Source organism: Pieris rapae, chromosome 7 (assembly GCF_905147795.1).
Source record: "Pieris rapae chromosome 7, ilPieRapa1.1, whole genome shotgun sequence".
In the NCBI taxonomy this organism is placed as follows: Eukaryota; Metazoa; Arthropoda; class Insecta; order Lepidoptera; family Pieridae; genus Pieris; species Pieris rapae.
The window spans coordinates 913,867-939,525 of record NC_059515.1 but is presented as its reverse complement, the minus strand read 5'-3'; the positions used below and the strand labels follow the sequence as shown (position 1 = coordinate 939,525).

The window sequence follows — 25,659 nt, the reverse complement described above, 5'->3', positions numbered from 1 at the left end:
TTAAAAAGGCAGGTGAAACGAAGCTGACTAGAAGTATGTAGTATTAGTAGTAGTAGTGGTTAGTCTTTCATATATTATATGGCTTACGATCAATTATAATTATTTTATTTATAAAAATTACCAACAGATAAATAAATACAGCTTTGGTATTTATCTTAAATAGAATTTACATAAAGTTACGGGTTTCAGTTCCGTCATGAAACTATTTTGTTCAGATTTTGATTGAGACAACAACTTGAAGAAAAGCCGCATTTGCTTATTTTGCGAAATGTCACCGGATAATAAATGTGACATAGAAACAATATGCTTTGCCAAGATTAATATTACATTCATATTAAAGTCCTATCAAATGAGCTTCAAGCCAAAGTTAGATTAAGAATAACTTAAAAAATAAATAGGTAATAATAATAACTCTCCATACTATAATGTGCGTTTTTGCCGTGCACCACCACTTTGTGGAACCCGCTGCGCACTGAAGTATTTCCGAATCAATTTGAATTAAAGTCCTTCAAGAAAAGAACGTACCAATTCTTAAAAGGCCGGCAACGCACTCGCGAGCTCTCTGGCATTGAATGTCCATGGGCGGCGGTATCACTTAACATCAGGTGAGCCTGTTTGCCCCCTGTTCTATACAAAAAAAAACTTACTATAGATAGCATTTTATTCAATCCAATTATATTTTTAATTGTTAGAATGTTTTATATATTACGTAGTACTTCCAAGAGTCTTCTAAATTGCATTATTCACTGCTGAACATTTTTTATTTTATTTCACTAGATCCTTTTTTCAAGACCAAACCCCAAAAGCTTGAGAAAGTCTTACGTTAACCCAATTAACATTATTCAGAAGCTTTTGAAGGCAAAAAAAGAATACAGCCTACGCAACTCATCGGTTTTGAGTAGAGCCACAGAGAAGGGCTCTTATGTCCCCCTTGTCGGCAGACTTCGGATATCTTTGCACCTTAATTACACTCTGCCTCAGTAAGAACGACACGTAGTCTCGAACGCTATCAAAAAGGGAGTAAAAATTTTTAAAGATCAACAGCTTTTGGAATTCTAGTGGCCCTTAATTTTGCTGATTTTGCTATGTAGGCGAAATTTAATAATCATTTTTTGATTATTCAGTAGTTTGGTTTTAGGAATTAGGTGATTCTCAATTGTTTGAAAAATGAAAAAAAATTATTTGAAAATGTCGTTGTTTTTTTTAATTGCTACATGAATTTATTAGTAATTAAATTGATAGCTTTTAAAGATTTTAAATAAAACAATAAGTATACTAAAATGAAATTAATAAAGTAAATATTTTATGTTAAATAATCTATTCAACATTACGTAAATCGCATACATTTTCCAATAATTGACTATACTTTTCAATTTTCCATTGAAACTTAATGCATTTTTCAATATCGCTATAAACTTGATAACTTCGAGTGCATGTAAGCTCAATATCTAGTTCGAACCCGTAAGCCAGTGAAACCTATGTGAACTTTTATCTTTAAGTTTATAAGGTTCTTATCGAGTCAAAACTAACGTATTTGTCGCTATTTTCTGGCTGATTGATTCGAAAACGACCCATACAGGGTTCTACAAAACTTTTAGCCGATTCAAAATCAGTTAATGCAAAAGTTTATTTTTATAAGTAAGATTACACGAGAGTTGGGATAAAAGTTTCGCAAGCAGCTTTCTTTTTGAAATCCTACAAGGTACGGAAACGTTATTCAGAAGATTCGTGGATTAATACTGAATATCAAATATTTTTGCTCGTCGCTTATGTAATTCTTGGAATTGGAAACTAGAGCGTGGAATTTTCTTTTATTAACTTGTGGCGACATTGCACCGGTGCCCAATATACATCGATAAGTCTTGTTCTCGGTAACAATAGCGTAAAACAATAACGAACAGTCATAAATAAGTGTATTTCATTAATTTCTAATTATGTTCCACAATTAAGCGTTTCTTAAGGAAATTTCTGCCACACACCACCACCATGTACCAGCTGCCTACTTGAGTATTTCCGAACCAATTCAACTTAGGCTCCTTCAAGAAAAGAGCGTATCAATCTTATAATTATAATAAAGGCCGGCAACGCGCTTGCAAGCCCCCTGGCATTAAATGTTCCTAAGAGGTTCCTGCCCGTTTGCCCTCTGTACCGTATAAAAAAAAACATAACCTACATGTATCCAATAACTTTGTTATAATCGGTTATAAACTTAGGAATTTTATACACATATTTCAACTCAAACAAGATAAACGATTTCAATTGTGTGTACTAAAATGAGGACAGAATATCTTAAAAAAGCATATCAACGTATGACTATACTAGTATAAAGTCAAACAATTAACTATCTTACATTATAAACTATGTTACCTATACATTCATAATTGATAGTATCAACACATTTACACACATTCGCATCTCATGTGCATGTCCACTAGTCACAATTTATGCTCGCTTCCCGATGGAACTCATAAACATTGTAAAATTTCCGGCAGCTGTTGGGCTCCCCGATTATTTCATTGGACCCTACAAAACCATGACCAATTTCATTCAAAAATTAAAAGGTATTTTAAACAAGAATGAAAACTAGATAATGTAATTGTTTTTAATGATATAGTCGTGTTCTATTGAAATTATCGCATGGAATGGCTGTATAATTTTTGCGGGCACTCAGTCATAATACACCATTAACGCCTGAGCGACACGACCTCTAATTCACGTTTAAAAGCCTGCACTTGACTCAAAGTCAGCACTAATTTCGTCTTACCCGCGCTTGCAAAAATCTAATTTGTCAAGAATTATGTAGCGGTCACTGAAATTGCTTCGTATTAAAGGGATTACTTTAAAGTTTTGAGCGTCGTTCGATTTTTGTTCCTGTCTGATATTTAAATTTAAACTACTATACATTAAGAAGTTAAATATATTACTCATATGTAATTTAGGTCTTATAAACTCCCAAATCTGATATAAGAATTGTAGAACGACGGACGTCGAGGTTGATACGGGTGTAAAAATTATATATTTTGCCTCGACGACCGACGAAACTCGGCTGCAGGTAATCAAGACATTGACTTCGATTATTAAATTTGACATAAAATAGATTTGACATAATATAATAAAAACTCAATTTAATCAACCCGAAATAGGAAAAAAGGCAGATTTTTAACGAACCCCAACTAACATTAAATATATTTCATCGTGAATTGCCATTTACGGATCTTTAGTGTAACCGATTATAAACTTATATCTTGATTTATGTATTTAACAAAGAGATGCAAACTAAACAATATTAGTTGCGATTAGTTTGGAGGGCTGTCAGCGGCAGACAGGTCGTTTGGGCCCTTTCGCCTCACTGCATTTGACCGGGGTTGCACTTGTTCAAGCCAAGCGTGCCTAAATAGTATTCTTGGTACTTTCATTTTGACTTATGGTCTGTTGTATCATTCGAAGCTTCTTATAGGCATTAGTTATAATAGACACACGTATAATATGATATTTTTGATATATTACACCGGTTTTGATATATTACAACCATATACCGGTTTCCGAATAACAAAAATAGGTAAGATAACATTAAAAACTATCCTTAAAGAAATTACGACGGCGTAAGTAGTGTTACTATTAGTCATAAAAATCAATCGTATTGCTCGAATTTAACATCACTTGTCTCTGTCTATAAAACTGTGTCTACGCTGTGATGAAAAGAGACATGAGATAGATCTTTGTTCATACATATATTTATATGATATTAATAGAGGGTAGGGTAACAGGAATGGTTTATAAAAATCAGATTTCATTGCCAAATGACGAAGTAAACCTGTCTTCGGAGAACATCAACTTATTAACAGGGATAGATAGTGTAAAAAAATAATTTCATAATAATTAAATCCCAAAGAAACTTTATGTTTTAACTAATTTTCCAACGTGACAATTCCTTTAAACGAACGAAACTTAAGCATTATTTGAAAATTCTATACCTACTCTCCGCCGACGTAAATCGTCTTTTTAGAGCCATAAAACTGTTGCTTAAGTGAAACGTAATTTATTGGCCGGATTAAACTCAACTATAGCACCTTTAAAGTTTCTTTCGTGTACAAGTGTACATTTTAATTATACTTTTATGACCAACGTTTTAAACAGTTAAATATAATTTATTAATACTTGACTTAAATATACTAAGTAATACACAATATTCCTCAAGAAGCTTTAATATATAATTAAACTTAAAAGGTATATTATACGTATATAAATGAGTAGTTTTTTTTAATAGAACGGGGGGCAAACGTGCAAGATGCTCACCTGATGTTAAGTGATACCGCCCATGGACACTCTCAATGCCAGAGGGCTCGCGAGTTTAAGAATATTTTGATAAATATATTCTTTCAAAAACATTAACATTCCTGTAAATAGATTAACATAAAATCCTTTTACCGTAGCTTTTATAGAAACTAAAACATTCCGTCAGAATCCATCGACAACGAAAAACATTTATGAGTCCCTTCACAACTTTCTAATACTGATGAAAAGCTTTTAGCTTAGAATACGCTTTAAATTTTATATATATTGTGCATTTTGAAACCTTTTTAATTGAATATGGAACATATATTTTAGAGTTTGTATCGTTCATAATTATGCTTAACTTGAGGTCGTAGGTTCATACCTCGATTTTAAATGAGTAGAATGTTCGTCGTGTCTATTTTTACCAGAACCTTGCAGTGACCAACATTTTCTTTACATTAATAATTCTTAACATGTATATGATTTACTAACTTTATATAGCGCAATGCCGTTGAAATAAGAAAAAATTAAATATGTTTAAATTGTTTATTTGTTTATATTACAGTACCTTAAATATACTACTCTTATACTTTAAGTAACTAATGCACTGCCAGACGAATAAATGCATTCCACTTGACAAAGTCTTTACTCCTTAGAATTATATTATCATTCATCCTTTAAATGGATTCCAAAGGAAGCAATTTCATTTGTGAGAACCTGCTCCTGCTTATAATCCGTCCGAGGTAATAACATTTCATATTCGTAATAGAATCATTCTGCCTCTTTTGAGACTTTATAGTCTCATTGTAAGCGATTGTAGACATAAAGTTGCTTGGTGTAAAGTCTATAAATTTGTTTCTTACTTTTAAGTTATTTTTTATTTGTGTAATACAATACTTGTATGACAGAAATTATATCAATGTAAGCTTAGCAGGCAAACATATACCGTGTATTTTATTAAATTGTTATCACATATCTTTGAATAAATTAAAGTTGCACTGCAACAGGGACCACTTTTCTGGCCAACTTTTAAAAGTAGTTTTAATTTTCTATTTTTAATTTTTAATTATATATTTTGATTTTATTGTACTATGTAGGAATATTCTTTGTCACAATAAAATCATGAAGTTAATAAAATTTCCTGTAAAAAAAGCGTAAAAATCAAATCTATTTCACATAAAAACCTGAGTATAGGAATATCTTAGCTACTAACTACTATGCATTTTTGGATCTGACTTTCTGTATCTGTTTCATAATCATTTTTAATAAAAAGGTAATCAGCCTTCTCTACCTAGAACATGCCACCTCCCAAAGGAGTTTCGGCACGCTGCATCACAATATTTTCCTTCACCGTACGAGCGAATGTGCATAGACAGAAAGGTAATTGGTACTCAACCGGGATTGGAACCTACGACGTGAAGGGTGGAAGTCGAACGAAGAAATCACTAAGCCAAAAAACTCTTTGAGCGGCTAAGTTACGATAATATTCCACTGGATATAAAAAGCTTATATTTTGCAAACATTCCTAAAAATATACTAAAAGAAAATTGTGCGTACAATTTCAATAAACCTACTTACGGCCGGTCGTAGATGCCAAGGCTATAACGAAATCGGTTTGTAATAACAACATGTTTGTAAGTCTTTGGAAAATAATATACTAAACTATATTTATTATAAGCTCTAAAAAAATTCTCTCATAATATTTTTTCACACACTTCTGTATTACCTATTTAACTTTGGATACTTCACGTTCAATACACTCTTCGCACACAATAAAACCGAATTACTCCTAAGTTCACAAGAGGAAAGTGCACCTCGAAGGAAAGCCGGCGCCGCGCGAGTTTGTCATGACAAGATTTATGTAACTTTTGTGTTCATACGAGTAGTTAAGCAAGGGAGCTCGGCCGAGACTCATCTCCATTCGCTTTCTCTCTCATCAGATACGTAACAAAGTCGAGCCATCTTTTGTCTATCCTCTCACATCCGCCACACTTTTCTTCGACAGGGAAAAATGGCTTATTTCAAATTCCGCGCGTAGACGTCCATATACTGTACTTGTACTTTTCTTTTTTTGTAATTTCGCGCCAGTTTTTGTTGAAATGTAGGAAGTTTCTTTGTCTTTAATATGAAAGAACAGTTGTAAGGTATATCCAACTCTCCGTAGAGTAAATAGGCATTGTTTTGAGAAAAAATTCAAGTTTTTGTCTGGCACATTGTGTGTCTGTTATTTTAAAATTCGACGCTCAAAACTCAAACTGTATTCCTGTAAATACATCGTTTTGGCTGATTTTCAGCAATCGTGGTCAGCTAAAGAAGTTTTATTAGTACTTTTGTAAAACTGTCTCCGTTTAAATCTTAAGAGCTATTTTAAATAAATTAATTAGATATATCAATCACCGAATATAGTGTTACATTTTATTATATAATTTTCCATACTACCAGTACAGCATTTAAAACGGCTTAATAATTCAAGAACCTCATTTAAAATTTAACTTTACTGAGTACAATTTAAATCTTATTAAATCTTACAGTCATTTACTAGTATAATTTTTAAGAACTTTGACCTTTGTTGCCTGTACTTATAATACTATAATGGTAAATTTGAAATATAAATAGTGTAAAAGAATAGTGTTTTTGTGCAAACAGAATACTCAGCACATTATCCTTTTCTAAATTTAATTTAATACGATTTTCGTCAGACGGATGTTCTAATGTAATTGCTAGTTGGACGCTTTAATGAAGTGTATATTAAGAAAGAGCGACTCGCTAGTAATTATTGGGAAAGGTAAATAATTGCGTCTAATTATTATATCAGTCATTAACCGACTTCATAAAAAATGTGTGCATTTTGAATCGAACATTCATTTTTGAACTTTATGTATATGTTGTTATTCTTCCAATTGGGTAATATATAATTTTTCGAAACAACTTTTTTCTGCAAAATTTAGCTTTCAATTAATGCTACATTTTTAAATCGCATAATCTATTTGAACATACGTAACATGTTCACAACTATTCAAAATTACTACAAAAAAGTAAGAACTAATAATGGAAGAAAGATAACGTCTACGTCTACTTAAACTGTAATATTTCACAAATAAACTTAATAAATGGCCGCCTAACTCAATTCTCACTCGACCAATTTTATTTTAATTGAATTTCTTATCAGATTTCGAATAACGACTGGTAGGACCTACTTATTGCAATCTTGATTTAGAAAAAGTTTCTCCAGTGAGGCGATTTCAATATTACGATATTTTAATTTAAATAAGAAAAACGTTTTCATTATGATAAAGAAAATTGCAATAGCAAACAATGTTTTTATCAACTGCGAGAATCATATTACACAAGGAAACAAAAATAAAAACGACGATAGTTCAGTGCAAAAATAGTATTACATGAAATGAAATGAAAATCAATCAGGACAAAAAATACATCAATATTATAGGTAAGTAATACTTATTACCTATATACATGCTTTAAAGATTTTTATTTTAAACCTGAAATCATAATATATACCCAATATTAAACACAGGACAATGCTGTATTTTTAATGAAATACTCTAGCAAAATATCATCGCTGAAAAAGATAAAATATTATTTTTCTGCCATACTATAAAATTACACATTAAGTTCCTTACAATAATAATGTCATAGCGCACAAAGTTTGACTTTAATAAATCGGCTGGAGTGGAGTATAAAATAGTTTCTCAAGAAATAAATGCAAGTAAGTAGGCTCTTCGTCTCTGGAGGTTTCAGCGCGACTAACTACGGTGTAGTCTTCATATTATTGCCTCAATTAATCATAACTTTGTGTTAGTGAAATTTCTCTGGTGGGTCGACGTAGACCATTGGTGCATGAGTTCATGAAGGCATGAAATTGGATCGCGAAACCTTAACGCTCACTTGCAAAACTGGGGCGCCGCTGATTTTGATATTATGACAAAGTGTGCTTTTTATTCCATATTAAAACTAATTGCGTCGATCATTCTCTTGAACGCGCGAGATGAATTAAGAACTTAAATAATGTGTTTTATTCATTTTCATTATGTTGCGACGGACGTATTTAGAACAGAAAATTATTGTTTAGTTCTTAATTAAAAATATCTTGTTGTTTCTGTGTTATCAATTCGACTAAAGGCAGTGATTTATAAATTATTGTTGGTTAAAATATCTTTTACATTTAACTAACATTTCTTACATATTTGATGCTATACTTTAAAAATTAATTTAAATTTGACATGCATTGAAATAAATTTTTATAACTACATAAATATATTATTTTAAATTGTGTTGATGTACAAATAGGGGTGTCACAGTTTGCGACGGGTGCTACGCTCATACCTTTGTCAGCTACGCCACTTGCTACGACGCTACGCCGTAGTCGCGTCGTATTTATGTCTTCGTATAATTTAGAATAGTTTTTAGAATTTATTATCACTTATGTTAAACTGTTACTAGAATAATACTCGCTGTGGATTTCATAATAAAAAGTAATAAAGGAATATAAGATTCTTACATCTACATTATTTAATATTTACCAACATTTACTCATAAAATTATCGCAATGGTTTGGAAAAAAATATTTATTAATCTTATATACATTTTGGTTTTTGATTAAGATAACTTCTGAGAAATTTTCCTTTTATCTTATAAAAATATAAAAACCTAATTTCAAATATTGAATTAACTAAGGTATAACAAAATACACGCCAGTGACTACATATAAGTAAACTTGTTTAAAATAGTACATACATTGCAATTAATTGGGATTAGTATGTGAACTCGTGCGTTTCCCAGTTATTTTTCACGTTACAAAAGTCGAGCTCGGCGCTCGCGCCGCCTGGATTATTGAATTAAAGTTGATAAGTGTATTAGCCAGTGTTGTTGCTCCATTCTCTTGATTAATGGCCGACCATTGCTTTTTCTCTCTCATTTATATGATAATGAGTCAGCACCCGCGACCGAACACAATTATTAAGTGTAAATGAATGTAGTTGGTAACGAAATCGCTTTTTGAAAAATGACAACGCAGCGAATTTAAAACGATCGCCGAATTCGAATTTTAAAACACTCGACGTTAAGTTTATCCAAAATCAACTTTGCTTACTTCCAAATGGGATTATGTTAATAAGCAGCTAACGTACGAACGGTAGAATTGTAATCGAAAACGCCTGTAGTTGTTGATTCACCTAATCAGTTTGTTTTGTAACTCGCATTGATTAAACTAATTTGAATGATGAAATCAAAATCAGGCAATTGTGACGCGCGAGCAAAAAACACATGATTTGCATTTTAAATTGATGTTCCGCTGTGGTTACTGGGAATTCTCTGATAATTGTCAACGTAATTATTTATAAGACATTAATTAACTTTTATTATTAATTAATGATTTATTTAAGCTGATTTCATTATCATTATTCGTCACATATGATTGCGACATGTCAGTGTCTTTTCTTTAAAAAAGTTTAGTTTGATAGCATAACAAATCCAAATACTTGTCCATTAAATTAAAAGTCAGTTATGACTTGATACTTGGATTCATAACCCTGAAAGGAATATAAAAGTATCGATTTTATTTCAGTAAAATACGAAGATCCTTCATATTTCAGATACGCTATCCAACATTGAAAGTTTTGAAGACCGCCAAAGCATTTATTTAGTCTTATCTGACACGATAACAATATTGATGGAGTGTTGTAAAATTCTGTTTAGTTTGGCGGGCGAAAGCTGTCAATCTGGGATAGACGCGTCGACAGGTATCAATGGCCGATCGCTGCGGGCAGGTTCAGCCCTGACGGACTGCCATACTATGGCGACAAAGGATTACCTAACTGAAAGGCTGCAAGCAATTTTACCTGTCCATAACTCATCGAATGCTTTTTTTCGGAAACACAGCGCACTGCGACGAAACATATCAGGCGAACGGTTAACTTTTTATTATAAAAAGTGTTAAACTTTAAAGGCCTGCATACCAGAATTCTTTAGTCACAAGTCACCTTTTATTATGTTATAATATACAACGCACAGTGAAACTTGGTAAACTTTAAAAGTTGATTTGAAAATTGTTACAAACGAAGTTCGTAAAGGAAATCAAAAGCTAGCTAGTTCTGTCAAACACTATCAAAGTTTAACCAAGACAGCGATAGAACACACGCCGAAAAGTCGTCCCAGCACAATAGCAAAGTTTATTTGTAAGTAAAAGACTGTAACAAAAAATATGACGTCTGAAAAATTACACGCATTCACAAATCATGCGGGCCCTCTTTTGTGAAAGTTTGGATGCTTTCAAAGGAGTTAAATTCGTTCTTTAACCGTCATTTTCTTCTGCCCGTATATTATATATGTCCCTTAGTTGTTTGTTGTTATTTCTTCAGTGTAGTTGTGAATTAATTTTTTCTGTCAATTATATGAACGAATGATGTAAATGATATATATATAATGAATACCAACACTGTCCGCGTATTGAGCTAGGTTTAATCGAAGACTGCAGTTACGATTAGTCGATGATTAATACTCGCACGGCGACGCCATCTGCCGAATTAATTGCTTCATTTCCTCTAGACGGCACAAAATGGAATTTTGTACTGCGATTCGTAACGTTCAACGGTTTTTGTGCGGAACTGTACACTTGTTCAGGTGTGTTATAGACTCGGGTGATTTATTGCTATTTTACTACCAAATTGGACTTTTTGTCGGCACCGTTTACAATTTTGATTTTTCCCTATTTCGCGAGAATACCGAATTTAAATGTCTCGTTTTAGAAACTCTTTTGGTAAGTGTAATACGCAGATTGAAAGCCTGTCAATATTAGCCTTGGAGCAATTAAACATGGATCAAAAAGCCTCCAGCATCTCGTCGAAAATCTTAAACTAGAATTACATCAATCAATTAAGAAACTCGTAGCTCTATCTTGAATTAACATCGATAAGATCTATTGTCGCCTTTGAAATTTGTTATTGCAATTAATTTCAGCTTGAAGATTTAATAACAGTACAGTGAAGAGGCAATTAAAAGAGGATTATACGAAAAATGAAGTAAGTGGACCATTTAAGTTGGAATCGAATCGAGTGGGCAGATTTGTCCAGTGGGGATTATTGGGTAACCTAGTGATAATGAAATTTGCTTCGAGAAAATTGTTGATGGGTTTGTTTAAGCCTTTTGCTGGCTTCTGATTGTGTTCGATATCTGCTTCGTTTTGATCTTTGGATTATCGCGAGCACGATTGTTTATAACTTAAAGATTAATGACTTTCGCAATAATGCGACGAGTTCTTATCATCTGTTATCACAGTTCGTGACGACGCGAAAATATAGCGAGTATGAGTTATAAATTATTTAACTGAATTAAGTTGAAAAGATTAATTATCGTGAACATTTTCATGTGTAATTCATTTCTGTTTTTTTATTATTGATAAAGCTTGCCAACGCTCGGCACACTGATACATTGGTAAAAACAAACACAAAATACAATTTTTAATGTGACAAGCACTTTAAAAAAACAGGACATACATTTAGATCTCATACAAATATCAATCAAAACACTTATTAAAAAAACAAACATTACAAAAAAGAAACAATTACAAAACAACTAATCAAAAATCGATTTTAAAGTGTGAGGGGAGCAACTATGGATATCCAGACCTAGCTCATTGTTTAATAATTTAGTATTTAATAACTTTATGAACACTTTATATAATTTGATGTGACTATTTTTTGAGCAATATTTAAGTTATTTAAAAAATAATTCCAAATAATTATTGAGGATAATACATTCATATTGATATCAATGACACTTTTATTTACATAACGAACAATCACTTGAGATAATTAAAGTTAGGGACTTAAGAAAGCTGTGTTGGTCAACATTTATAGCCAACGCAAAGTGGTAACTTTATATTTAAATAAACGTCACAAAAAGCAAGGCTAGGCTGAACCTCGATCCCGAAGGTATTCGTTTCTAAAGCCTGTCGTTACGTCGCTGTTGGCAATTGTAATTCGATTAGGACGCACTGTACGATCCCTTACGTACTTAACAAGATGGAACAACCTCACATAGGATTGTCCGAAAATGGCACAATGTTGTAAATGTTAACGGATTGTTCATTTTACAAGTGGTATTGTTATGTCGCATTTCTTTCGTATAAATGTATGGTCTCCCAATGGTTAAATGATCCTCGGCAACACTGAAATATTTTTACTATACATTGCGGTATTAACAATGCTTTAATTAACTGAATCGTTTGATTTAAACTTCTTCATACTCAAAGCATAAATCATTTTTGTCAAAATCCAGAAAATATAGCAAATATCTACCGTACAGTATAGCAGTGTAAGCCCAGTGACTCTCTTCCCTGAAGTCGTAGGTTCAGTCCCCCGCTATGCACAAATGCATTTTCTTTCTATATCCTCATTTAAAACTTGCTTTAACAAAACGACAGCGTCTGTAAGGTTGAGATCACCCTGTTGCCGATCAGATTGACAAATCATCACTAAGTAGATACAAAAATCTGAGGCCTAGAACTAAAAAGGCTGATTACTTATTTATTCACGGCGTTATTATGCGTATAACAAATAGAGTTTTAATGTAATTTTAAATAAGTATTTATCAAGTTGATGTGGTCTGCAATAATATGAATGTCATGTCAAGTCATGTAATTAATGTTCGAATTTATATCCATGCATATTTTCAGCGGCTGTGTCTTTCTTATAAACTGTAGAACATACACAATTATTATTCAATACATATGTGTAGAATGAGTATTTCTAGTTTTCTTAATATGTTAGGACGTCAATGCAAAGTTAAACGTTTTATCGTAACAATAAATCAGTCAATCAAAAATCATTTATTCATGTAGGTAATATACACTTATGAACGGTAAAAAAGAAATATACATTAAATGCTTTTAATTTTACATTTTCTTCTCAAATCTAGCGCGTGGAACGGAAGAGAAGAACTGGCAATAAACTCTCCGCCACTCTTTTTAATCGCCCAGTTTTTCTTTTACACAACGTTTGTAAGGAGCTGCAACCATTACATCATGTTCCGTATGGCATCTTGAGTAACAAAAAATAATAAATCAAAAACAAAAAATGGTCCTCTTTCAGCAGGAGGCATGGTGTTTACTTATGTCAACCCAACACTAAATAAAGTTCAATATTTATTTAATTCACATAATCTCATGTTTTAATGTGATTAAATAAAATATTGATCAAATGTACTTTATACGTAGAATTCATAGAAATCTGAATAATATATTTTTTATATCTTTATATCTGTGATTTATATAACTTAACATATGCCTAGACTCCTTTAACTTAGAGAAGTCAAACCAAGTTGTATTTTAATTAACAATGGTTATCGAAATGTTAGTTCCACAGGTGAATCAAATATTAATGTATAAACCAGATATGCAGGTAGCATTCCGCAAGGATCACAAACATTTGCCTATTATTTTTCATGTCTCTGCTCCCAGCACGTTGGTGATTATTTTTAATTCCAACCGTTTCGGCCTCGGAAAGCATACAGTACAAACTGTTTTGTGTACTTTTTTAATGAACGCCGCCGACGTTACGACTTTGACGTTTACTTTGCCATTACACTGCAGCTATCAACTGATGTTACTACCACTAGAGCACTCAGTGTGAAATAAAAATGTGTTATTATTTCTTTATTTACAACATCACAGATGTGCTTATTGGATAAATCATACAAGGTTGTTTTGATTATTTAAAAAAAAGATCTCTTTATTTTCCTGATGATTTCAATAATAGCTAGTATATCAACCTGTTTTTGACACATGTTGACTTTTTTACGGTTGCCTCCCATCCTTCCGTATTTGAGCGTAAAATGATAGACAGAAAGTCCATTGGTAAAAAGTCGGTGATCGAACGCACGACCTCAGGTATGAGAATGTAGAAGCCACAAAGCCAGCACTGCTTCCTAAATTAGTAACAATGAGGTTATCTCGTCAACTTACGACATTGTACGTAACTTCAACAAAGGCGCGTAAACTTCTCATTGTATCAGTGTACCGAGCTTGAACGGTATTAATCATATTGGCCAATATGATGAATACAAGTTTGAAGAAGTTTTATATGTTTTGTGCGCCAAGTTCATATTGCATTCGTCAGCGTCTTTAAACTTTTATTGCGATAGAATAGGTACAACAATATCTCGACAACCTCCGTATTCGTAAAACAAAAGCGAATCCACCTACAGGCCACTGAAACTATTTGAAAATGGAACATTACATACTTTTGAATACCGAGATGTCAACGTTTACAAATAACTTATTTTACCGTCGAGAGTTTTCGTTCTATCCTTTCGGAAAGTTATGATGGAAATATGAAAATATTAAAATTTGAATCGCCGCCAAATATTAAAAGATGTACCCGACGGAATCACTGCATATCAATTGGTGGACAATTTGTAGCTTTATTTATAAATTCCAAATACCTTACCTTACCCTCAATAATATATTGGGAAATTGTGTATATGAAAAAGTTTCCTTTTTTATTGGAGGGCAAAATACGCCAAAAAAGGTTAATCGCAGCCCATGGACACCCATTTTAGTAGGTTTTAATATGAATGTTCAGTACATTATTATCGTAAACATAAATATTGAAACAAAATTGTAGAGACCATTTGTAACATAAATGACGAAGCTCCCAAAGTGTTTTATATAAAACGAAATCCATCTAACAATTGTAAGACATGAGTTTACCTGTAGCCTGAAGCAAAATAACACTCTACGGGAACGAAAATTTATTGTGTTATAAAATTATGATTCCTTATCAACTTTTTTTTAATATTAATTGACCAATTAATTTCTATAAATGCTAATCAGAGGTGAGAGTTCGACAGCCGGTGCCATCGCAAGAATATTTCAGAGAAGCCGCGGTGATAAATCAAACTCGAAACCGTAATGAAAGCGAACGGATCGCGTCGCGAGGAGAGGGAGGAAAAAATATCACGGAAAAAATCAGGTGCGTCCCCCGGTCGGTGCTGAGAGAAAAACAGTCGGGCGTCGAGGCGCGAGCAGTAGGGCTGCCAGTAAGGAAAACTCAAGTCTTTCCGAGACTTTTGGAAACTATCGTAAGGCAAACTGGAAATCTGGAGTAGTTTGTTTATTTATGCCTTAATAAAAAAAAATTCATTGATATAATTGAATAAAAACATGGGAAGAAAACTTAATATTAACTCTCTAAGTATTATTGAAATTAATTATTTAATATTTTTAATAATGGTAGGAGGAGCTTTCTAGATTATTTACGTAAATTTTCTTGGTCTATTTTCTTGTACGCGACAGCAGAAATGCCCATGAAATGAAGAGCACTTATATGGCAACCCTAGTGGGGGGTGGCGGTGCGGTGGGGTGGGGGTGGCGGTCGATGCGGGGCGGGCCGTGCGCGCGCTGGCCCCGCGTGTGGGGCGCGCTTCAACCAATGCAGCGCTTTCGGCGACACAATTATGCATTTCAGGACGTGGCAAAATTCTAAATCCAGCGCTTTTTACATGCATTCTACTATTTTTCAGGCGGGCACAGAGTTTTATATGAAAAATCGTTAATATAGGAAATTTATTTACAGTATAAGATAGATAATTTCTCTATAGTTAATCCATAATAAAATTATATGACGACTCTACATAGTTTCGGTTATATTTGAAGTCGGCGGTTAGTATGGCGCTGTAGCAAAGGTAGCAGATATGAGCGCTTTTCCTCTCGGCAGCGCGTTTTCCCCTCGAAGCGTCGCAGCACCGGTGGGGACTCGTAGCTCGCGCTCACTCGGCCGCGCCGCTCCTCTCGCGCCGACGCCGGCCGCGCCGCGCGTTCTCGTCACGTGTCCGCTCCGACTTTACATGTCCAAAGTGCTTAAGTCAGTGCTCCCGATCGCAACCGCGCGAGTGCTCCAGCCGATCTCCGAGCCAGACCCGACCCGCACGCCGTTCAGGGTTAGTAGAGTCTCCGCGGGTACAGCGTTTCAGTGATCGATAGCGCGCGTTTCTAAAAGTTTATTTCGGGAGCGCAAAGTTTTTTGAGTGGAGTGCGCGCCGAATGCACTTCTCAGAGCCCCGAGTGTTCGCCGACGGGCGTGCGGCGCCGTTGTGTCGCTGATAGCTTCTCCCGGCTTTCGATAAAAACAAACAGATTAATCGAGCTCCCCGTGCAAAATCCCATTGCTTATCTCGAGCGAATCCCCACGCCGCGTCATAGCCATCGGGAAACGGCCGTAAAGTTTTGTTGTAATTTACGAAATTTGCGATTAGATAAGTCACAACATTAATAGCCAGGAATAAAATTGTAGGATCGCATGTAACGGTGATATTAACTGTGAATGTTTCAAGTTTACCTACCTTTTCTTGTGTACGTCGGTATGATTATGATTATGAGAAACTAAATTCGGAATTACGAGTCTAAATTAACACGTTTCGCTCAGTATGAACGAGCACACATCGAGGTGACATATACTATGTATTTTTAGTTTTGTTTTGTTTTTATGCGCCTCATTGGTTTTTTTGCAGTGCATTGTGAAATAAACACAATTTATAGAATTGTTTAGAGCGTAGAACTAATTTAGTTGATATGTAGCATTGCATTTTAGAACTTTGAAAATAAATAATTGTTAAAGTCGCGGGAGGCCGGGTTAGGTATTTGCTATCGTAGAGATTAACGATAATACATTCGAAAATTATTTTCAATGTTTAATTGATTGCTTTCTCATGAGCTAAAAATATCACCTGTAGCTGCTCGGTGCATCGCTTTTGTGCTCCTCGTTCATACTGGCGGTTGCAACGACGCAAGCTGCATTGTTCAAAAACGCGCCAGCGATCTGTCATGAATACATTGCACTATACCTGTTATTAATGTGAGTGAGATTCGTGACACGATTCTGTGAAATAATTTGTCAGTGGTCTATTTCAGAATTTAAAAAGGTTTCCCAAATAATATCGTAAAAGTTTACCCACCACTTGTGTTTCCCAATAAAAATATCACCATGACTGGTGTGGTAAGTTAAAGTTTGTTAATATTAAATATTCATTAATTTTTTTTAAGATTCCATTTTTCACAACATCAATGCCTTCCAAATTGAATACTGAATTGTATAACAAATGGTCCTAAATTCTACAATTGCAAACATCGAATCATCGTTCGCTTAATACATGTTTTGCGTGACTTCTCATAAAAAACTCAATCAGAGAACTCGCAATGTATTGTCTAGAGTTCCATTGTCAGCAGTTGCATGAAAAATAGTTTTTGTAACTTTATTTACGACTGTATGTTCCGAGCACATTTACATTTCTACTTGAAATCTGAATAACAACTTGATTTCTTTTAATTATGACGTAGTGGAGATTTCAGATACGGATCGTTTCTATGATAAAACACATTAGTGTGTCGATAGCTTATAGCATAGAATATATGCACATTAGAAAGGGACACAATAGTTTTAGTGGGCATAGCATGCTAATTGTATAGAAGTATGCGAAATACAATTGTTAAATAAATTAAATGTCTATAGTACTTAAAAATTAGGTCGCTCATTATATTAAGCTTTCTTGTGCGGTGTTATTGTGAATATTATTTTTATTTATACATTGCCGAGCAACATTGTACAATAAATATAACGCCATGCAATTAGAAATTAACAATGAATGAAAAGTTTAAAATGACAACAAAAGTAAATAGTTTTTAATTAACCTCATAAATATTTATTACAGGGAATTAAAAAGCTTGAATTATTTTTTAAAGTTTCCGTGTGGTTATCAATAAAAATATTCTCGGTTCTAAATACTTACATATCAAAATTAAGTAATTCATAAATCATTTGATTTGTTCGGTTCATAATTTTACATCTAAACCCGCGTCTTACGCATAAGATAATAGATTTAATTACAAATTTTAAGCAATAAAAAAAATCTACTATCATTTCATCTTGCAAGAGAAGTTTCTGTAAGATTTATTAATAATTTCTTTTATTGCTTTCATTAATATTTAAACTTTTTTTTTCAATTGAAATATTAATAATCTTATAAGCAAATAGGTTTGTGTATAAATATTCTGATTCTCTTATAAAAATAATTATTAGTTAGTAATAGTTTTGGTATTTTGAAATAGGAAATATAGAAGAGTGTCAATAAAAATACATATAATAATTTGTTTTATTCGATTTAAAGTTTTATATCTCAACTCGCGTAAGATAGTTGTCTGAACTTATGAAAATTGTTAAAAACACTAGCAATGTGACTACGCCCCTGAAGGTAACTTCACTTTAAAATACATACATGCATTTAAAACGATTTCACCTGTTGATTAAATGAACTTATTTTAAAGTTTCCCGAGAAGATCATGAAACTCTCATGAGCTGTTTAATGAAAGTGTACTAAACATTTTTTAGATTAAGTAAATCACATTAATAGAACAACACACACAAAATAATATCACAGTCACAAACAAAGTACTATCACGTATCGTATACTTTGAATAATAAGTGTACATAAGAAACATAATATTCATTATAATGTTTTGATAATACGAAAAATGTAATATTTATCTGGTCAATTTTCTTTAGAATATGTATTTCGAATATATATTTCGCTAGACGTAGCTATTCCATATTTAAAAATACATTATCACCAATCTAAATTGATAAGTTACTCACTTACTCACAAGTAAAGCCTCAGTTAAGTAATCAATACTAAGAGGTTCGGCAAGGTAATGTAACTTCCGGTTATAACAGCAATTCGATGTTCCTGTCTCTCCTCAAACACCTAATGATTGAGGACGGGTGGATGATAGATGTTACTTAAATGTCGCACGCACTGACCAAGGATGTCATATATCATTACTGCGTCATTCGGTCTTCGTCATTCTATATCGTATATCCCGAATTTATTGCAGTAATAACAGATGTCCCAAAAGTAAAAGAAAGGAAAACTTTATTGTATTTGTGATGTGAAGTTTTAAGCAAATTAACATAAATGTAACAAAGAAAACATTGAATAAATGTAACAAACATAAAAAAATAACAGTTGCTTTTCACCTACTAATGGTCAGAACTAAAATGACAGAAAACTACTTTACAATTCAATGACATTCTTATTTTAAAAATTGTTCCAAGTTTAAATTTTATACCTGCAAGTCAAAACATTTGACATAAGTGACCACTTGTAATACAAGATTACGCCTTAACTTGTTTGACGTAGTAATGGCAGTTGTTCTTGTTGTAATTACTTGTAGTTTGTTTAGAAGCTTATTATTATAGCGCGCCCACTACTTCCCTTGGGACGAAGGGTTGCGGTTCTATTTATTAATTCATAGCTATTGCAAAGTATCTACTTTCGATTACTTGGAATATAAGATATATTTAGCTTGTTCGGGAAAATATCGTACATTTTTAAGATAGCCTTGTTCTATTTTTATATTATGATGTATGAAATGAAAAAAATTAATGTGAAATTTATGCGTTTAGGCTTACAAACTATATTATATTTGTAATAAAGTTATTATATAACACTCCTTCTCGAAATAAAAACTCAGTTGGGTTTCTGCAATAAAAACAGATTCATTTATTAATCTTCCGTTCACAAGATAAAATTACAAAAGACAGCTAGGAATAGTCTCACCTGCAATAAAAACAGAAAACAACATTAAAAGTTTTTACTCCAGGTGATTTACTTATTATTTTCTATTAAAATCAATAACCTTCAAACCAATAATTGAAAACTTCAATCTTCGATACTTTTAGGTTAGAATCCCGACCAACGAGTATTCATGTTGTTATGTCATATAATATGTCATGTCCATCGATAACCCGAGTCTGTGCGAAACGCGGCAAATTCAAACATAAAGATGACCACGTCTCACACAAATGGGAGTCGTTATTTTCTTTATATCTCCCCCCCCCGAAGGAGAACAAACACATAACATATATGTGATTGTTCGTCAAGTCGTATCGTCAGCCACCGGAATTATTTTTGTTATATGAAAAAGGTTTGATTCTGTTTTCTTGTGTCCGGTATCAACCTCATAGATTGAATTTGAGATTCTCTTTAGTATTTTGTATGGTCCGATTCTTATTTCGTCCAGCTTTTTCCTATTGAGGCGGTTTCCATTTTCCACATATACCAAGTCCCCAGCATTCAATGTAATTTCTTTCCTGTGTTTGTTGTATCGTTCTGCATTTTGATTGTGGGACTTTTTGGTGTTTTCATATGCCAATTGTCGATCTCTTCCTAGATCTTCCTTCGTACAATTTGTCTTCAATTCGTGGGGCAAAATATTGACACTTTCACCTTCCATTAAGTATTTCGGCGCAAATCCAGTAACCGTGTGTTCCGTTTCATTGTATCTTCTAACACATTCTTGAGCTATTGATGACCATGTATTTTTATTCTCGTTTTCATTTATTTTGCATCTTATTTTATTTACCAGAGTTTGATTTAATCTTTCATTAAGCCCATTTGAAAATGGGGCGTCTACGGCAGTAAAAATCATTTTTATGTTCTTCTGCTTTAAAAAATTTTTATACTCCTTTGAATTTATGCCAGGGTATTGATCTGTTAGTATTGTTCCTATATCGTTACTTTCTGTCACTTTCATTGTTAATTTTATAAAGTCATTTGCGTTTTGGTTTTTCGACGTTAAAATATAAGCGTATCTAGTAAAGTGATCAACCAAAAGGTGTAAATATTTTTTTGTTGATCGTGAACCCCCAAATCCACCAATGGTATCGATGGACATAATTTCGAATGGGTAGGTAGCTGGGCCTAAATGTGATAGGAACCCATATTTTGATTTTTTTCTTGATTTGTTCTTTTGACATATAGAACAATTATCACAAATTTTTTTTATATTCATTATCATGTTGGTTGCTGAATAAAATGGAGTTATCTTATTGATCATTTGTGATCTTCCTAAATGACAGTAAGTGTCGTGTATTTCTTTTATCAATATTTTACTGAGGTTTTCAGACAATAGTATTTTGTCTTTTCCTTTTAACATTTTGTAATAAATGCCATTTTTTAATACAATGTCTTTCTTTTTTTCTTTAAAGGACATGTTCTCATTTTGGTCCTTTTTTATGTCTTCGAGACTTATAAGATTTACGACTTCCAGGATGTCGTCTGTGTTATCATTTGGTTCTAAAACAGGATTCCTGCTTAGGCAGTCTGCTTCTTGATTTGATTTTCCAGGATTGTATTTTATCGTAAAATCATATTGAGATAAATAATATGTTCACTCTTCATCTGTCCTAGATTTTATGTTCAAGTTTTCTAGAGGTTTGTGATCCGTGTATACCGTGAATTGTTTCCCAAGCAGCCAGTGTTGCCAATATTTCACTGCTTCTTTTATGGCTATACATTCTAGGTATATCGCTTTCTTTTTCTTTTGTGCCTCATTCAATTTTTTCGAAAAATATGCTACAGGTTTATAATTTTTATTTTCATCTTCTTGCTTCAACACAGCTCCAACTCCTTTGATACTTGCATCAGTATAAATTTTAATTGGTGAATTTGGATCAAAAATTTTTAGAACCGGTTCCGAACAAAGCAATGTTTTAATTTTCTCAAATGAATCTTGACATTCCTTCGACCAAACAAATCTTACATTTTTCCTCAGAAGATTATGTAATGGATCTGAGATTTGTGCCATGCGTGGGATGAATTTATGGTGGTAATTTATTTTCCCAAGGAATTGTCTTACATTTGTTCTTGTTTCTGGGACTGGGAAGTTCCTCACTGCAATTAAGTAATCTTCCTGTGGTTTAACTGAGTTCTTTTCAATAATATGACCTAAGTATTTTGCATGATTCTTCGCAAATGAGCATTTTGAAAATTTTAATCTAAATCCCTCTTTGTGAATTGCTTCCAATAGTCTTGAAAGATGCTGTATATGCTGTGTAAAATTTTGTGAGAAGATTAATATATCGTCGATGAAAGACACTGCAAAATCTGTAAGTTTGTATTTTCTTATTATATTATTTAATATCCTTTGAAAAATTGCAGGTGCTGTTTTCAATCCAAAAGGAAGGCAGGTCCACTGATAGTGTCCTTCCTGTGTTACAAATGCGGTTTTAGGTTTGTCTTGAATCCTTAGGGGAATTGACCAAAATGCAGAATTTATATCCAAGGTTGTAAAATATTCGCAGTTCACACTTTTTACTATCAAATCTTCAATCAGTGGAAATGGGTGTGCTTGAGGAGTTATAATTTTATTTAAATCTCTGAAGTCTATACACATTCTTGATTTTTTATTTTCTTCTTTTTTAAATGCTAGAGTAACTGGAGCAGCAAAAGGGCTGTATGACTCCTCAATAAGGCCTTTTTCCAATAACTTAGCTACTTGACTTTCTATCTCTTTCCTATCTTCGAATGTGCACCTGTAAGGTCGTTTAAAACAGTATTTTTCTTCCATTAGGTCAATATGGGCCTCATAGTCCTTAACACTACCAATATCATATTTATCTTTGGCGAATACAGATTTATATTTATTTAACAACTTGTCGATTTCCAACTGTTCATACATATCCAAATGATTCACAATTATCTCAAATTCATCAGTATTTAGATGATTGTTGAAGTTTATTTCATATTTTGTTGGATTGTATGTTTTTTCTTTTATGTCAACTGTCAAAGCCGGAATATTGACATTTGTGTGATTCTCAGCTTCTTTATTTAAGTAAATTTCATTTTCTTGTTTTTGAAAGTCTTTGTTCTGAATAATCCTTAGATCTTCAGTCTGGGTTAATTTAAAATTTTCAATACTGTCTAAACCAACCAAAAAATCATAACTGAAATTCTCACTGTCCACAATAAACACATTTATCATTTTTTCAATATTGTAAATTTTCACTTTTAGGGTTATCATACCTTTTGTTTTTCCTGCACCGTTAATAGTTTTCAAGCTTATTTTTCTTGAATTTTCCATATTTTCTTCTTTAATTTTTAATAATTTTGCATTTATCAATGATACGTTTGAACCTGAGTCATAAATACCAGAAATTTGTAATGTATCATTTAGTAATAGCTTGATTTTTATTAACGGTGGAACTTTCAGTTTTTTGGATCTTCTGTATTTAATTCCACCTCCAGTTCTGAATTGTTAACTGATTTAAATGATCCTATTTTTTTGTTTTTATCTTCTTTTTCTCTAAACCAGCAAATTGATTCAGAATGAAAACGCTTCCCTTTGTTTGCCTTTTCACATATTTCACATGGATTTTTGTCTTCGTTTTTCTTTTGTTTGTTATCCCAGAAAGGTTTTCCTTTTTTTTCATGCATATTTTTCTTCACAAGATGTTCTAATTTAGATATTTCATTATAAAGATCTTGAGTTTCTTGAAGTGTTCCTCTGTCAATCTTGTCGGATACATAATTTGGTAAACCGATAGCAATAAGATCAATCAATGTTTCAGTATCCATGGATTTCCTGATTTGAAGTAGTAACTTCTCTTTTTTCAGGCCATATTCAAGCAAGGAACCTGATTGATATTTGAAGTTAAAAGCATATCTAATAGGAGACCAACCTTTGTTCCCAAAAGTTTCAATAAAATTTTTTTTCCAGTTGTTCCATTCTGATTCTATAGAGTATTTTAAAATCATGCATGTGTACCAGTCAGCACTACCTTTTTCAAGAAAAAACTTCAAAATCTCAATTTTTTTCCTATCTTCTGCCACTACACAGCGAACACATTCTTTTTCAAATTGTTCAATCCATTGGCTGGCATTGGACGTTTTTTCATCAAATTTTTCAATCATGAAATCTTTAGCAATTTTGTTTAAGTTTTTAACTTCAGAAGTTTGTTCTTTGGATTCTAGAACTTTTTCTAGCAACTTCTTTATTGTGTCCTCTGACGTGCTTGTGGTAGATATTTCAGCTATCTTGTCTGGAATCTCCTCTAAATAAAAATTTTCAAATAATAAGTTACCTTCCTCATCTAAGTAAGCTTTTTTCATATTTTCAGTTAAAGTTATCCAAACTTTCCTGAATTGGTTTCTTTTTCCCAACGTGTTTTTCACTCTGCCATACACTTGTGACGTTATTAATTCTTTGTGTAAACTTGTTGGCTGGTATTCATCCGGTACTGTAAAAGAACGACCATCCGGCGTGCCGATTGAGGTTAGGCACAATATTGTAGTTTTCCCATCTGACGCTCCTCGCATTTTAAAGTCGAACCTCAGTTTCTCCATTTTCACGAAGTATTCACAATAATGTTGTTTTGTAATAAAGTTATTATATAACACTCCTTCTCGAAATAAAAACTCAGTTGGGTTTCTGCAATAAAAACAGATTCATTTATTAATCTTCCGTTCACAAGATAAAATTACAAAAGACAGCTAGGAATAGTCTCACCTGCAATAAAAACAGAAAACAACATTAAAAGTTTTTACTCCAGGTGATTTACTTATTATTTTCTATTAAAATCAATAACCTTCAAACCAATAATTGAAAACTTCAATCTTCGATACTTTTAGGTTAGAATCCCGACCAACGAGTATTCATGTTGTTATGTCATATAATATGTCATGTCCATCGATAACCCGAGTCTGTGCGAAACGCGGCAAATTCAAACATAAAGATGACCACGTCTCACACAAATGGGAGTCGTTATTTTCTTTATATATTTTTAACACCTTTTGGGTAGATTCAATCAATCAATCAAAAATCATTTATTCATATGGGTAACATAATGTACACTTAAGAACGTCAAAAAAAAAGAAATGGCTATAAACTCTTCGCCACTCTTTTTAATTTTTAAAGTTTTTTTTACACAATGTTAGTAAGGAGCTGCAACCATTACACCATGTTCCATATGACATCTTCAGTAATAAAGAATAATAAAATAAATTAAAAACAAAAATTTCTGATTTGTGATTACATGGACTCGGTATTGAATTTTAGGTTTCCTTTCCGAATCGATAGACTAAATGATGATTCTATCGAAATTTCGAAATTTAAATAAACCTACACAAATTATAAAAATAAAAACATTATGAGAATTGTTTTCAAACAAATATCGATTGAACTGAAATGTATCTAAATCACGGAACGCTTTCCGTTTCCTATCATAATATTAATATTAATTTCTGGCGTAGCAGATTTTAGTTCGCGCCAAGATTAAGTATATAACACCGAGAACGTATTTTGGCACTGATTCTAACTTCTTATGGTTGCATTAAGACAATATCCTTATGAGTTATAAATAAACATACAAAGAGAATATGAATAATTTAACTCGCTATATTTAGTTACAATTTGTGTTACAAATGTAGATAGAAACATTATTCACCAGTGTTAGTATTTATACTTAATATGATTAAACAAAGTAATCAGTATTAGTATGAAAAAAATCAAAGAATTCTTTAATGTGAACATAATAT

The 25,659-nt window shown here is 32.7% G+C and overlaps 3 protein-coding genes across 11 annotated transcripts in view; 1 reads left to right on the top strand and 2 right to left on the bottom strand.

Annotated features, from left to right (window-relative positions):
• Positions 1–25,659, top strand: part of LOC110994641 (RNA-binding protein Musashi homolog Rbp6) — a 437,627-nt gene that overhangs the window by 251,502 nt on the left and 160,466 nt on the right. Inside the window, exons 1-2 of one of the 8 annotated variants that reach the window (XM_022261428.2) lie at positions 16,144–16,230; positions 17,201–17,285. The exons of 4 other annotated variants lie outside the window; for them this stretch is intronic. In XM_022261428.2, coding sequence (XP_022117120.1) covers positions 17,274–17,285 — 12 coding nt within the window. In that variant the 5' untranslated portion in view covers positions 16,144–16,230; positions 17,201–17,273. Of the gene's footprint in view, positions 1–16,078; positions 16,231–16,254; positions 16,643–17,200; positions 17,286–25,659 lie in introns of those variants that run through there. 3 more of the 8 variants (XM_045628818.1, XM_045628817.1, XM_022261427.2) reach the window with 3 other exon arrangements.
• Positions 19,768–21,503, bottom strand: LOC123689331. 2 transcript variants are annotated; one of them, XM_045628820.1, is made up of 2 exons: positions 19,903–21,503; positions 19,768–19,824 (listed from the first exon to the last, which is right to left on the bottom strand). In XM_045628820.1, the coding sequence occupies exon 1, from the start codon at positions 21,335–21,337 to the stop codon at positions 20,222–20,224; it is 1,116 nt and encodes a 371-aa protein (XP_045484776.1). In that variant the 5' UTR covers positions 21,338–21,503; the 3' UTR covers positions 19,768–19,824; positions 19,903–20,221. The 2 variants fall into 2 exon arrangements, with proteins under 2 accessions (XP_045484776.1, XP_045484777.1); XM_045628821.1 differs by having other exon boundaries at positions 19,821–19,902; positions 19,982–21,503.
• Positions 22,851–24,895, bottom strand: LOC123689330. Its single transcript, XM_045628819.1, has 2 exons — positions 24,632–24,895; positions 22,851–24,553 (listed from the first exon to the last, which is right to left on the bottom strand). Exon 2 carries the CDS (start codon positions 24,466–24,468, stop codon positions 23,332–23,334), a length of 1,137 nt encoding a protein of 378 aa, XP_045484775.1. The 5' UTR covers positions 24,469–24,553; positions 24,632–24,895; the 3' UTR covers positions 22,851–23,331.